A 15,918-nucleotide genomic window follows, 5' to 3' on the forward strand; every position below is an offset into this window, starting at 1 on the left:
AGAGGGAAGGAGAGAAGGAGCCCAAGAAAGCACCGAATTAGTGGAGAGGCAAGAGAAAAGAACAGGAGGGAAAGGGAAAAGAACAACGCAAACAAAGGAGAGAACAAGAAGGAAGAACAGAGAGATGAACCGAAAGCAAAAGACAGCAGGAAGATAGTAAAGATGCATGACAGAGAAAGAGAAGAGAAAGAAATACAGTTAAGTTAGTACATTTTGCACCAGAAAGGCTTAAAAAATACAATTAAAACTACATTATCCTAATTTTTTTTTACATACATTTTTGCATACTGTCCAGGAGTTAAAGGTTTAGTGTACAGAGTAGAGATGTGGATGTGTGAATGAGCCTCACCCTCCTTCCAGAGCTCTGAGACAAAATGATCTGATGACTGGTGGAGCAGAGACGCCACGTTGTCGTTCAGAGGATCCATGTTCTTTACCAACCAGTCATCTGCCTTATAGTCCACCTGACAGTGGGGAGGCCAGATGGGGGAGACAAAAGGTGAGATGTGCCTTTTTGCTGGGTGATTCATTAGAATGGGAATGATAGCATGAAATTAGCTAAAAAAAAAAAATAAAAAAAAACTGAAAAAAACCAAGGGATACCTTTCCAGCATAGTGAATGATTGAGAAGTCAGCTTCCCCACGTGGCTGCTTTGATTTGAAGAATTTTGGATGGCTGCCTTGCTCAGCAGACAGCTTCTCCACAAATGAGCGGTCTGTCGCCCGGGGGAACCAGCACTCTTCATCCAGCAGGGCCAGAACACCAGGTGGGTGGGCCTGACAAAGACAGGCAAAAACAACAAAATTTATTGAGAGTGAAATGTGGATTTTATTATTCAAGATGACAGTGTTTAAGAAAGAACACAGTGTTTCTGTGTGTTTGTACCGGTCTCTCAATGAGGTCAATGCAGGGCTGTAAGTCCAGGCCAAAGTCAATGAAGTTCCACTCGATGCCCTCCCGCTGGTACTCCTCCTGCTCCAGGATGAACATGGTGTGGTTGAAGAGTTGCTGCAGCTTCTCGTTGGTGTAGTTGATGCACAGCTGCTCAAAGGAGTTGAGCTGTAGAGGAGAGATTTAGGAAAGCAAACGAAGATTCAATAATTTCACCAAGTCATGTAACATCAACTATCATATCCTGCGTGTCTAAGACTGAAGTGAGAGAAAAGAAGATGAATTCATTTTGTTTTCCCTCTGTCACAATCTTCTAAATGTCTGACACATGTAATGAAAATAAAAACATCATCACGTGAACAAACCTGGAAGATCTCAAATCCAGCGATATCAAGGATCCCTATGAAGGAGGCTCCCTGTCTCTGTCTGCGGTCCAGAGCTCTGTTGATCCTGTGCACCAACCATCTGAACAGACGCTCATATGTGGCCTTCCCCAAAGCCTCCACAGCAAAGTCAGCCTAGAAGAAGAAATGCTGTTAGATGCACTTCACAAGGACACGTCTGTTTATCTGCATGAGCCAAGGCTTATAAAATCTTACCTGTTCTTTAGTCTGGGCTTTCTGCACATACTCTCGACCCACTTTGATCCTGGGAGTGAGGATGGCCCGAGTGAACTCCAGCACGTTGATGCCCAGCAGATGGCACAGTTTCTGAGCAGCTGTGTTATCAGGCATGGAGGCCTGGTCCTGGTTCTTCTCCTTCATGAAAGAAATGTTCCCAAACTGGAGCACGGATGAGATCAACTTCAGCATGGCTGAAAAGAGGTCAGACAAGGAGAGTGAAGGTGACTGATAGCATGGACAAAATATGCAAGAAGCAAGCTGCTCTCCCTCGTTCTCTCCTCTGTATCATAACCTCTCTTACCTAGCAACTCTTCTGGGGTGAAGCCCATTATCGCCATAGAGTCCATGGTCTGGGTGAAGTTCTCTGAATCGCTCTGACCAGGAACAGGGATGGAGCCACCACTGAGAAAGCGGTATTCATCAGCTGTTCCTAAGAGCAGGTCCGCTACAGAAGAGAATACAAAAGGTGAAACGAAGAGATTTGAGCAGAAATTCCATGGATATTGTTCAGGACAGTGATAAATGACTAAACCACTGCTTACCAGAACAACATATAATATGCATGTATAGCAGTACATCACTCTCAGTCAACCTCTCTCTGTCTATTTGCTCACCTCTTGTTTCCTCTGAAGCTCCACACAACAACTGGTAAAAGATGTGGAACGTCCTCTCATCTTTGGCCTGACGGGTGGCCCGAGACTTTTCAAGGAGGTCTAGATTTATGTGTCATGGAAATCTACAACCAAAAATGGCATAGTAGTGCAGGTTCTTTCTTATCATAAAATGAGTTCAAACTATTGTGCATGAGCTCTGATCTATTACTAACATTTTTACCCTTTGAGATTAGGATATAAACCTTCAAATAAACAATTAATCTCACATATTTTTTACCAATGGACAATGAAAGAGTGACAAGTCAGGTTTAGAAAACACTCAAATCCAATCCAAGAAATTCTACTGATCTGTCCAAAGACATTTGAAAGGATACAGGTCTCAATGTTGGCACCAACGATGTACCCCGCCACATCAAAATTAATGCGGATGAATTTACCCTGAAGAAGGAAGAGAGGTTTTATGTTTCAGTTTATTTCGATAGAAAATATTACAACGGATGAGACTGACATAAAAAAAATTTAGGAGCTAAGTACAAATGAATAAATCTAGACGGGTCTTACAAATCTAGAAGAATTGTCGTTCTTGACAGTCTTTGCGTTGCCGAAGGCCTCCAGTATGGGGTTGGCCTGCAGCAGCTGTCTCTCCAGCTCACCCTGAGACACACAGGAGACATCAGATCAGCTTCACAATACTACAGCGATAAGAGCCTCAACAAAAGACTTCCACAGGGACCATCTACTAAAATGCACCATTTAAGCCTGCTCTCTTTTCACTAACCACTGATCTGTTATGTAAAATACAAACAAAATACATGACTCATCGTTGAAGAGCAGTGACACAAACTGGTGCATTTTAGGGCCCGAAATAACATCCACAAGACACACACACACTGCCAGACCCAGGAGTAAATGATTCTCAACATCAGTAAGAGTAATGGGCCCTCATTAGTTAAGCAATCAATAATAAGGGCGTCAATCATGTTTGACATTAAACTGATTAAAATGTAATTTCTTACATTATTAAGAGACAATCTCTAGAAACCAAGTAACAGGAGTCAGTTGAGAACCACTGTTGTAGAGCAATGAGGGCAGAGGGAAGCTGCAGATGCTAACATCATACATAAGCTACATGTTGGCTGATTTTAGCTAGCTGTAATGCATTACTGCAGTTGACGCATTGCCCGTGCAGCAGCCGTCTATGCAGCTGCAGCAGCAGCAGCAGCAGCAGCAGCAGCAGCAGCAGCAGCCAGTGATGGGTATCAGGGAAGTCACTGTAGCTACAGGGGATGGTTGTAATGTAAAAACTGGCAAGGAATGTCAGCTAGCCAACACTGAAAAGCAGACACACACACACACACACTCACACACAAACACACACAGAGCAAGAGGTCGGCAGATTTTAAGTGACAAAACGCACAGCAAACAATGCGTACACTGCGCAGTACACTTGTTCACTTGCCACACACACACACGGACGGCTGCAACAACACAGCCACACCCACTCTCAAGCCTGAGTCTGCACTCACTCAACTGCATTCACACATACTGTACAGTTCAAGTGATAAAAACCACCTCTACGGCAGAAATGTCTCACAGTTCAACAAACACCTGTGGCATTTACAAGGCATTAGGAATGGGAAACCAACCTTAAGTCCACTGGGTATTACAAGAAGAAGAGAATAAAAACAGGCCAAAACTAGAGCCCCACGAAAGCCAGGCTTTCTTCAGTTAAAAGTCAGAAAGAAAAGCCATATGCACAGGAAATATGATTCTCTTCACAAAATAAGAGGAATCATATCAGCTCTAGTAAATATCCTACATGGAAAGTTTCAGTTCTACAAAATCTGATCCCCAATCCCCAAGTACTTTCATACTCACATATTGTATACTCTGACGAATTGTGGGGGGGAAATGAAGTTTTAGGGCGGAGGAGAGTGGGTGGATGGGTGAACATATGAATGGGATAAACAAACAAAAAAAGACAAATAAGACAACAATAACAACCAACAATATGAGGAGCCACATCAGTGGTGACAGTTTAAAGGTTTGAGGTTACTCTGTTGAGTTAGTCAGAATTATTGTGGAGTCCATTGAGGAGAAAGTAGGAGGAGCGAAAAGCAAAGGGAAGGACAGAGGAAACTCACCCTGTTCACCATAGTACTGCCTCTTGTTAAGGACCTAGAGCCATCCATCTGAACATGCAGGAAAGAGAGAAGGACAATGCAGAGAAAAGCCAATGAGGGGAAACAAGTGCTGGAAGGAAGGTAGGCAAGGAATAATGCAGAGAAAAAATAGATCTGATATCAGAAGGTGAGAAAAGATAGACATAACTGCAACTGCAGGAAAACGCATGATATATTGTAATTATAACATCAGTCATTATGAATAAATAAATAGTGAGAAAAGTGATTTGATGCAGGCTCAGTAAATTGTGATTGGGTTAGGGAAGAAACACAGAGGATTGCAGAAGAGCAACAATGGAACTAATAAAACACCACTGAACACACTGCAACAGAGGCAGCTCATATTAGGTTAAAGGAACAGGAAGGAATATTACATGTAACTTTGTAATTGTAGGTTCAGTATATTGATTAAAAAAAAACAAACAAACTGCAAAGTCTGGAGAATCATGACAACATATATCAAACAAAGATGGATTTCATAAACCAAGAGGAACAGCACTGACAAGATGAAACAACTGTAGGATTTACAAATTTGACAAATTTCACATTACAGTAATGGTAAAACAGTCTTGCTTATTCTCTACCCCCCTCCCCTTGTCATTCTCACTTCTGTGGTATCAGCCTCTACTGTGACATACCTGCACAGCTTCCTTGTTCCTACCCAGAGTGCCACTCTTATGGGAGGAAGCAACGTGAGCCAAATACTGGATGACTTTCTTAGTGTTCTCCGTTTTCCCAGCTCCAGATTCGCCCCTGGAGTAAACACATACATACAGAACCAACCACAATAAATGACTTTCTCTTCACAAAATGGTCCATCTTAAACACATATGGTCCAAATTATGAACGGTGTGTATAAGCATTTTAAAGAGAGGGAACACACACACAAGTGTCCAAACACACATTCATCACACCAATAAATGCAGAGCCCATGCAGTGCATTCAAAGCCACAAGTCTAAATAGAAAGCAGGTGTGGAGGATACAGGCTGCGTCAGTATTGTTGCTCTTGGAGAAGAATGTAGGAGAAGGGAGCAAAAATAGCAGCTGTAAAAGATCTAAAAGGAGCAGGCACCTCGTCCCAAATACTGGTTCAAGATGAACCTAAAGTGGGATTCTTGACAATGACAGGAAGAGTCTGGCAGGAAGACAGGCTGACAGAGAGACGGATGGCAGACCCTCAGGCAAACATGTAGGTAAGACAAATGATGGATAGAGACAGACAGGAGCCTATAGTACATAGTGTAGGCCTTATTGCTCAGTTCTGACTTGTTGCTTTGATGAGATTTTTCCGTTGTGGCTCTTTGAATTCATGTTTAAAATGGCTCATACCGAATATCAGTATGAACATGAAGGTTAAATTGAAATTACAATTCACTGTAAAACAACGAATACCAGCATTTCCATATTCCACATGCAACAAATGATATATATATTAAAAACAATTACACATGCAAGTCACTTAATAGGGCCAAAAAGTGCTAAGAGGCAGAGCTGTAGCTGTGTTCGCAGCTGCATAGATGTGTGTGGGAGCGGTAGAGGAGTCAGCACAGTGGAGTGCTTACAGTTTAATTTCTGTCTTGGAGTTATTACTGTGGCTCACATTGAGTTACTCAAACCACATTTGAAAATGAGCCAGAACTGATTCACACAGATTCTCCTGGTTTCTCAGCGCTCAAGACAAGACATGTCCTTGGTTTGATTCTGGTTTGGGACCTTTGTCATTTTCTCTTCCCATGGTTCTCATTTTTGGCTGTACTATCTCAATAATAGCTAAAATGCCCAAAAATGGAATATTTTCTCTGTCAACACTACTGAAATATATCAGATCTGTGCGACATGCATGCTGGAATTAATACATATGAAATAAAACACATAGAAGCGCACAAGACACACACATGCACACACACTCCAGAGAGGCAGACACACTCAATGTGACCCCCTATAGAGATTTTCCTCATTGCAAATTCCAAAAGAACAGACACACTGGTGTCCTACTTCAGGCTACTCACGTGCAGAGGATTGACTGATCTTCTCGGTCTGTGAAAGGAAAAAAAAACACAGTGTGAAGTCATACTCTATGAGTGAAATGACAAAATGTAAATCACTTGGCCAGTGCAACACACAAATACTCAGTCAACAACAACAGGTTTAGGTAAAGATGAATGAGATGAAAACACCCTACACAACAAAAATCTAGAGAATTAATATATCAATTAATAAATGCATGGATGGATGGATGGAGTCTACATATGTTGACATACATTTCCTTGAAATGACACATTGTAAGGTCCTGTATGGGAGTGAGGAGTTTATCTATGACATAGGTTGGCTCTTGTTACACTAAGCCTCCACATCCACTAATCAGGCATGATGGGCTCTGGAAGCCTCCATAAGACACTCACATTTCATGTTTTGATGGTTAACACATCCACCCATTATATGAATGCAGAGACGGAGTCACACACGCGCACTTATCAAGTGTTCAAATCTCGGACTGTGCTCTAACTCTTTGCATGTCAGTCACTCCACTAATTAGTACTGTTGAGAGAAGCAGGTCGCCAGCTGAACTGGTCTGTCCAGGCTGCTAGACCATCAACACTGGGAGTCGTTGGGTGGACATTGTTTGCAACATTGCTTATATCTGCTTTTAAGATTCCCACGCAGTCAGTCTGGAAGAATTCATACTGGTTCTACAGGTTCAATCACTGTGGTAACACACCTACAACATGCCCTGTGGGGGGCGGGAGGGGGTGGCAAATACGGAGTCTCATCTGTCCCGTCCTGTTATCTCAGGAAGACACCCTGAGGCAGAGACGTTGCTCAATCGACCCTTAACTGCTTTGAAATCGTTGCTGGGAATTCTCTGTCTCATTTCATAAAGTCACTGTGACAGGTAGGGACTAACAAATGCCTGTCGTGAATTGTTGTAACTAGTACAGTATGTGGTTACTATCATTACCGCAACAAATATCCAATGATATCATTGAAAGGACAGCCACGCCTGGAATTCTCTGTTGTAAAAAACTCCATCTTACGCATTTGTCGTCACTTTTAAACCTTTTGATAAAAGCCACACCTTCACATAGCAGTCACGGTGTGGCTTAGCGATCAAAGATCACAGAGGAGATTCAGTGCTACATTCCACGCCAGCTGAGCTGATAGCAGATGTGCATGGGTTAGGTTACAGTGTCAAAGTCAGGGGTCAGAGGTCACAGATAGCGTTGAGTACCTTGCAGCATGCTGCGATAGGCAGCCTCTGATATGGCATAGATGTGCGGTGGCATCTCGTGGCGTTTTTTGCCCCGGTACATCTCCACGATGGACTCTGTGTAGATGGGCAGGTTCTTGTAAGGGTTCACCACCACGCAGAACAATCCCGAATATGTCTGGAAAAACACAGACCAGAGAGATTTACATAAACCTTATCCTTAGTATATTTACATTTACCTTTTATTTAGGATAACAATCCAGGCCAAATACAACTGTCTCATTTACTTGTAGTTCTGTTTGAATGGGTTGGTATACACATTTTGTAATTCACTGGAAAATGCAAATGTATCATGTAAACACTCTCTCGGATTATTGTCTGTTTTTGAATATACACTCTTTCTGCATTCTTGCTCACTTGGTTGAAGTGACTGATGCCAGATTCCAGGAGACTGTAAATTGTGGTTGCTGTGGGTGGCTTTACTACTCCTATTGGCAGGTGAAGCATAATTTCACTGAACTGATGCTTCAGTTGAAAGAAAGGCAGTAAACCAATACTGGTCTCAAGTCCTGTCTTTTTTCTGGATTCAATAAATTATGGAAGTTGGCGCCAATCTCCCTGATTACCTATTGTGGCACAGGTAAACAAAACATCTTATCAAAACATTGAGGGCTAAGCTAATGATGAAGTGGGAACTGTCAGTAGGTTTGATGTCACTCAAGCAAATGAACAGTCAAATATTTCTGGCAGAAGGATTAATTTCAAATATTAAACTGACACACCAACTACATACCTATGTGACATACCTAAATAAACTCCCACAATCACAATGATAAAAATGTCGGTTTCACCCACTCATAAAATGTACAAATACATTCCTACACCAGATTCGTCATACTGTAATGTGAAACATTTAGTAAGAGTCACCAATATATTATTCCCTTATAAAGAACAACTGTGACTCATCTGAATGCAGCAGGTGATGTCATTTCCAACACCGCCCCCAACCACACCCAGACATCAGCATTCTCATAATTCATTACGACCATAGTCAAAGTCATGATTGTAAAACCCCCTTTACCTTATTTTTTATCGTAACACACCTCTCGAAGCTATTTCAACAATCCATCCCTGCTCCTCTCAGCCCATCTCTTAAGCTTTCCTCTGAGCTACATCCTCCATCTGAGTGACAGGACACGGCATTTAATTGCCTATATATCATGCTACTTTAATTCCACATACTATAGTATATACTGTCAGGGTATGTCAGTTATCATTGGCTCGTATCACTATCACTTCTCTTCCTATCTGTCTTTCTGTCCATCTATGTATACTCATAACTCTTCTTTGCACTCTTGTCTCCCTTTTCTGCAACAGAAACCAGAGACGCTCCCATTGCCCCACATGAGCAACTTTGTAAACTGACTCCTCACCTCTCTTACTGCCCCATATCAGTTACACAGGAGATGCCAGAGGAGCTCATTGCTAACACATGCATGTACAAAACGTCACAGGCTATGTGTGCGCCCAGACCGCTCTCTCCTGTTCATGCATGTATGTGTACAGGTGTACTGGTTCTGTACTAGAGACACATATTAGTTTTATGCTGTGAATGCGTTCTTACATGCATTCAATTTTTTGTGCACTCACATAGATCAAACCGGAGAAGTATCTCTCTCTAAGGTTGTGAAGCACGGAGGCTTCGTTGAGGCAGGTCAGGTCGGCCATGTCCTCCACTTTACTGAAGCGAGGAGGGTTCATCCGCTGCACCTCCTCCCTGGACAGAGTCAGCTTCCGCTGGCTGTCTGTAAGCTCAACCTCCACCTCGTCGCCGCGCTCCTCCCGAATACTGGCCGACTAGGATTAGAAAGAGACAGAGAGATTTAACAAAAAAAGTACAGGGAAAATCAGTTGCCAGATACTTTAAATCTGCTTGAGAAAGGTAATCCACAGTGGACATCAAGATTTCAGTTGGATGCCAAAAAGTAATGCATTCACAAGACACGCTGTCATAAAATAAATTTCTCTCTAATCAATAAACGAAATTCAATCCCTTCAAAAGAATAATGTGAATTTAATGTTTAAAATACCCTCCATTAAAAAGATGTGGTTTGGCAGCTTAAAATCTTCTCAGAAGTCGTAAACATGTTGATGTTGCATTTTCCTTTGATGCACCAATAACACAGAGCTTTTAGAGCGGCCCTTGCTCATAATAAAAGCAACATTGACTAAAAATAAAACAGACTAAACTATGACAGTGTGTCATATTACCAATCCCAAGCAAGTTTCAAGATTCTGAAATTTTTTATCCTGCACTGAAAAGAATAGATGCTAATTGCTCCCTGGAAACCATTAGCTTTAGATTGCTTTGGAACATTGTAGTTGTACTGTAGGTTTGTAGCTCCTGGGCTATAGGACAACAAAAAACTGGTGTAGCCCTTTAAATCTACAGTAAACTGGCTGGCCTGCATTTAAAATGAAACAAATATTGAAACTTTATTGGGGAAAATGTTTGGCAGTATCTCTGCCAGTGATCTTTAGAGTATGAGTGTCATTATATTAGACAACAGAAGAACAGATGGAGAAAGAAAGTAGAAGAGAGGACCTTCTTTGTCACTCTGCTGGACTCGTGCTTGTTGGACAGGAAGTAGTAAATTCGGGGACTGACCAGGTCACAAGACTCTGCTTTGCTACACTTTATTCTCTCTGCTACTTGATATGCACCACACACAAAATACTGTATGCGTGTGTCTGTGTTTGCATGCATGTGGGTGTATATTAGTCACAGATTGAACTACATGCTCAGAATATGAAACTGGATGAAAGCGTGCGTGTCTTTGTGTGTGTATGTGCGTGTATAATGTATGAATGTGTGTATTTGGTGTGTGTGTGTGTGTGTGTGTGTGTGTGTGTGTGTGTGTGTGTGTGTGTGTTTGTCCAACAGTGCAATTCTCAGATCATGAGTGTAAAATGAAGTCAGTGTCTCTGCAACGGCCTCTTTAACATTAGGAGGCTGAAGGAGAGTATTGTTCTATTCATAGAGCTCTCTATGAAACCAGTCCAGCAGAGAGAGGGAGACTCAGAGATAGGACATTGAATTCATATGTCACATCCTACAGTATGCACTAATAAAAACTTGTAATGTGCATTATACAAGGGAAAGTGGAACTTATTAATCTTAGGACAAAGGCCTTGTGATAGTCATTAAGCCTAAATGTGTAAGAAAGCATCACAAGGCATATCAAAGGAGGAAGATAAGCATAAAAATAGGGCACTGTCATGGGGATAAAAAAGTAAAAATGATAACATACACATATAGACATACACACCCTGTATTGCTTTGCCTCACCCTTTTGACACACCTCCAGTGGAAGGCACATACTTGGGGCTAATAATTTACCAGAGGCTTAATAGCAAGAAAGTGAGAAAAAGAAATGTGTAAATAAGTTGAAAAAATAAACCACATTTAATCCTGAAATTTAACTTGTTTAACCTCTTTACATCCACTGTGTCCTCAAGTACATGTTGGTACTTGTTGGGAACAAAAGCCCAAGGGTCATCCACTTCTCTTCTGAGTGGACAACACCAGCTTACCTCAAAGCCATGCTTCTCTGATGGCACCCACACCAGCCTCTTGGCCGCCCAGTCGGCCTGGCTGGCGGCAGAGAACATGGAGTTGGACGTGGGAGACCCTGGCGCCGCCCCCGATGACAGGAAGCGGGTGACATCGTTGACACCGCCCCCCGTTGGCCTGGACATGGTACTACTGGCACTGGGAGATGAGACAAAAAAAAGAGGGACAATAAAAAGTTAGTATGTGTCGAGCGATTTCTCTCTATTTCTACTCTCTTGGGGGAGGCTGAAAACTGGAGCACCGTGGATGATGTAAAGGACTGTCAGACAGTGACACTGATGTGATTCTGTGTCAAGGCATTACAGACACACACTTCATTGGTCCCACCCACACATATAGGAAGAGCAGTAGTAGCACGCAAGTAGCATGAAGGCCGCATCCAGTTGAGATTGGGCCAGGGATGGCCTAATTCAAAGACACAGCAAATCAAGGAGAAGACAGGGATGGAAAAAGGCAGAGAGATTGGTGGGTGGAGGGGTGGATGGGTGGAGGGGTGGAGGGGCAGCGAGATACATCAATCGACTGAGTAAACTGACATGACAGTGAGAGGGGGAGGGATGGCGAGGAAGAAGGAAAAGGGTGGGCTGGGAGTGGGGAGAAAGGATCATACTGGACCGAATCTGTTGTTAACTCAAAGAAAATGAAGCAGCCTTGTAGTACAGGCCACTGGACTCAGCAGAGATAAAACTCCAGTGAGGCCCTCTACTGAGGACTCATGCACACACTGGGGCCAAAATGTCAATTCGCCTTAGGGGCTGGTATCATGTGAGAGAGGAGGTGACTGGAGCCAGAAGTTGTCACCACTCTAAAACACGAAGCAATCTTCAGTCAGAGTGACAGTAATACTGCAACAGGATGTTTTCAGATTTGCTCTGCCAACCAAAAAATCATGTCCAGCAGTAATTCTGTGAGAAAAGTTCCCTTATTGGAGAGAGAGGGAGAACTCGTGACTATAACACTGTCCATTGACAGCAGTAAGGATGACTTTGCTTCAGATGGAGTGGCTGCTGCCCTGCACAGGATGTTCCATACTGACCATTTAAAAGTGACTGTCGCTAATGTTCACACAGCATTAGCACTGATCAGGGCGGTAGATTATGACCCACTGAATGTTACACGGGATTCACATCATTGTTTATGACATGCAAGCGTTCTTACCATCAGACAGCCCCTGCAGTTTGTTGTATAGGAAGATGGGAAGGGAAAAAAAACTGTGTATGGACAATACAAGAATTTATCATCTATCCAACTTTATCTTTTTTTTTGCTTTCTCAGGCACGTTCACATTATTTAGCGGCATGAGTGATATTGTATATCAACGGTTTCAAAAAAATCCATGTCAAAATTACATCTTGGACAAAGCTGCTGAACAGAATCTTTACATGGATTTATCGCACAGTAAGTGATTAAAATTGTGACCCAAATGATCTATGATTCCAAAATCAGACATTTGAAAATTTCATTGATGACATAAGATTTCATTATTGGTAGTAAAGCAAAGGGCTTCTGTATCTTCACATATCTGAGACTTTAATGATGATGTAAATTAGGCTTTATAGAGGAATGAGCTGACTCAAGGTCTTCTCAAGTAACTAAAAGCTATGAAACCAGCATGTCAACTGTCAACTTTGAACAGACAGGTAAGTTATTGTACCGGCTTGTATGGTGTGTGTTTGTTAACTATTAGGCGTCTTCATGCCTCAGCAGGTATGTCATCAGTCCTGATCCCTGCTATGCGTCTCAGTCTCAGTTTTTTCCTCTCTGTCTGCTCATGACAAGTCCAAGTCCCCAACCCTGCCGTTACCATACTTGTTACTCCAATAAGACTCTGGGTGTGTAAACATGTTGACAAAAGAAGTCGCACCACCCAGCCAGTCAGTATGGAAAATATGTGATCCCTTAGTGGCATACAACAGCTGTGAATCTGTTTTTAAAGGCTGGTGTCTCAATATAAATTTATATCTTTCTCACGGAAAACAAATCCCACGAAGAGACCTACTCTCAAAAACTTCCAACTTCCCTACCCTGTCTGTGGCACTCAGCCCCAACCCTGCTGGTTCTGAAGATGTAAATCATTCAAAACGGGTCACAAATGTCTAGTTTTGGCCAGAAATTTTCACAAACAGCTGGGCACTGTAACTTTTAGCAAATGCTACTTAAACAGGGGTAATTACTGCATTTGTTTGAGACCATCTTTGTCACAGATTCCTTTGTTGCTCTTGTGAGCATTTACCGCGCCAGGAAAGTGTATTTGGGACATGAGAATAATCTAAAGTGCCCCTGCTCATAGTAATGAAGGAACCCAGTGTAACGGTGTGGCTCACTGATGTGTTTTAATAGATTTAGGACAAAGTGAAGGTTCATGGCACTGGTGAACAAGCTTATCAGGCTTAGTATGATTAATTCATTATTTGTTTTCATCGTTTTATGACATTTGATGACAATAAGAAAAATAAAGAATATTGCCAGCCTGTCCTATAGTAGTAATATATGACCAATTCTCTGTCCAATTAGCATATGAGATGCAGACAACTCAATACGGTTTCTCACTTCAAATCATCTTCGACAATGATTGTAGATGAGGTCTCTGCTCATCAATCTTATAGTTGCAGTGTATGGTGCTGCGGAGTCCCATCGATGCCAACGATTCCCCTAGAGCAAAATCTTAATGCACACACTCACACTCACACACATACACATACACAGAGACCTCACAGGTTGTCGCAGTACAGCCTGGACTGACCAGCAAACTCGTCCTGCAGCAGCTGGAGTTGCCAAAATCAGACTGCTCTCCTCCATAGCAACACCCTGAACACTCAGCAGCAGCCCACAGACAATACCTTCTGAGTTTCAACTGAGGTCATTCACTGCGGGGGGTCCTGTGTGTGTGTGTGTGTGTGTGTGTGTGTGTGTGTGTGTGTGTGTGTGTGTGTGTGTGTGTGTGTGTGATTAATGAGTGGGTGCCTACGCTTGATTGTGGTGCGTGTGTGAAGCGGACAGGGGAAGCTGGAAACGCCTTTTTCTTCAGCTTTGATGCGAAGTGGCATTGCATCGGTGATGATATTGTGACATCTGCGCACATTAGCGGACAGTAAGGAGAGGTGACAATATTAAGCCACTGCCTATAACAATTACAGTGCGGCTGCAGAGCAGTACAGCTGCGGCGTGACCCCTATAAATTACCTGCATTTTAAGACTGTAGCTCCAGCACAAACACTGACGAAGCCAACCACACCTTGAACATAAGACATGAACAATCACATGGGCCCCAGCCTTTAATTGACTATGTGAACTGCAGACATGTGGCAGCCACAAAACCAAGCAATTTTCACTGGAATTAATAGGTAGGATTTATTACCATTACTGTATTGGCTAATACACTAGGCTCACAGTAGGCGTATACCTTATAAATATATGGGTCGAAATCCTTTATAATATGGTCCTTAGACACAGTTTTCCTTGGTCAGACTTCAGGTCATCTCGATGTAAGCCTCTCTTCGAAGGCGTTCATAACGATCAAGCTAACATAAACGCCACTAGTCACACCAATCTTTCATTTTTAGGCGTTATCCCACCGCATTTAGACTAACCAAGCGAGGTTAGCCTGCTCCACTGAAATATGATACGTTTAGGATATTACACCGGCTATTTACGAGTTGGATTAGGGTACAGGCAATTAAATCTCTCACCTTCAGGTTCCGCTCTGAGTCGTGGATAAGGCTGTGGTGCGAGGAGAACCGGGATGAGGCTGTTTCTTGGGTATTTTGCTCCCTGATAGGTGTATAGGCTACCGCATATGCGGCTTTTATCATTGCACCGCTCTCTCAGTGAAGCCGCACACACTGAGAATAAAACAGACGGAGAGCAGTGAGGGCACGGCGACGGCTTCAGCCCCGGAGAAGAGCTTCCTGCCAGAGGACCAACCGGATACGAGGAGACGGCTCCAAGACAAGCCCTAGTGAGGAACGACTCCAATCAAAATCTACAACCGAGCAGTAGACCCGCCTCATGAATACGACGGGAGCTTTCCGCCCCACAGCTGGCATGAAACAGCAGCGGCGACGAATGGTGTTGTCGGCAGCGCAGAAATCTCCGCCATTAACCAATGCTAACGGATAAGAGGCGGGGCTAACTGTGACTGACGTGTCATACAGCCAATAGGAGTGCTGCAGCAGGTGGCTGTGCGGCACTCTCGCGCTAGAGTAGGGAAATTTGCGCGCCCTTTGTTTACCACTTCTGTTGCAGCGAGTGCCCGCAGACACTGATCTGGGATCGGATTTGCTCGAATCCCCGTCCAGACACAACCTACGGTTTACTTGGAATGATCTGACTCCAGGCGCGTGATTCAGATCATCCCACAAAATCCGCCTGAACCCTGGTAGCCGAGGTACCAGGGTTCCGGGGCAAGTGATACGTATTTACACCGGTGTAAACATCACAGCAGTCATCGATAAAACTTCTGAAATGTTCATGTAGCCCATATAATATCCTACATAGGAAAATGTATCGTATGTATCATAAAGTGAACTCCTGAGGAGAGTGAGATGCGGTTGAAAACACCGCATTGAAGCCAGTTGTAAAATGAATTATCATTATTTTGTCAGAAAACTATAGCTTACTTTTAGCAGTATTGTAAGTGTCTAATATTGGTAATTGTGACCATAATCCTATTACAGACATCTAAGGCTACATTTTCTTTTACAATAAAATTACAATTAATAGATACTTGTCCTTTTCAGCGTGTCACAAGTGGAGGGCCACTG

At 42.9% G+C, this 15,918-nt stretch overlaps 1 protein-coding gene across 4 annotated transcripts in view; it reads right to left on the reverse strand.

Annotated features, from left to right (window-relative positions):
- The window catches only part of myh14 (myosin, heavy chain 14, non-muscle), a 29,809-nt gene extending 14,824 nt beyond the window's left edge, over positions 1–14,985 (reverse strand). For 3 of the 4 annotated variants that reach the window (XM_087172950.1, XM_087172949.1, XM_023402344.2), the window contains exons 1-16: positions 14,845–14,985; positions 11,116–11,293; positions 9,172–9,378; positions 7,543–7,699; positions 6,323–6,350; positions 4,951–5,065; positions 4,008–4,019; positions 2,691–2,783; positions 2,504–2,567; positions 2,130–2,228; positions 1,817–1,960; positions 1,492–1,706; positions 1,258–1,410; positions 887–1,060; positions 604–777; positions 350–464 (exon numbers count right to left, since the gene is read on the reverse strand). In XM_087172950.1, the coding sequence (XP_087029076.1) occupies positions 350–464; positions 604–777; positions 887–1,060; positions 1,258–1,410; positions 1,492–1,706; positions 1,817–1,960; positions 2,130–2,228; positions 2,504–2,567; positions 2,691–2,783; positions 4,008–4,019; positions 4,951–5,065; positions 6,323–6,350; positions 7,543–7,699; positions 9,172–9,378; positions 11,116–11,280 (1,915 nt within the window). In that variant the 5' untranslated portion in view covers positions 11,281–11,293; positions 14,845–14,985. Of the gene's footprint in view, positions 1–349; positions 465–603; positions 778–886; positions 1,061–1,257; positions 1,411–1,491; positions 1,707–1,816; positions 1,961–2,129; positions 2,229–2,503; positions 2,568–2,690; positions 2,784–4,007; positions 4,020–4,273; positions 4,322–4,950; positions 5,066–6,322; positions 6,351–7,542; positions 7,700–9,171; positions 9,379–11,115; positions 11,294–14,844 lie in introns of all 4 variants that reach the window. The other variant, XM_023402342.2, reaches the window with a different exon arrangement.
- Between the last annotated feature and the right edge of the window lie 933 nt (positions 14,986–15,918).

The sequence above is a fragment of the Seriola lalandi genome, unplaced genomic scaffold (assembly GCF_002814215.2).
Source record: "Seriola lalandi dorsalis isolate HSWRI2012SDOR001 ecotype SW California unplaced genomic scaffold, Sedor1 jcf7180002053930, whole genome shotgun sequence".
Taxonomy (NCBI): domain Eukaryota; kingdom Metazoa; phylum Chordata; class Actinopteri; order Carangiformes; family Carangidae; genus Seriola; species Seriola lalandi.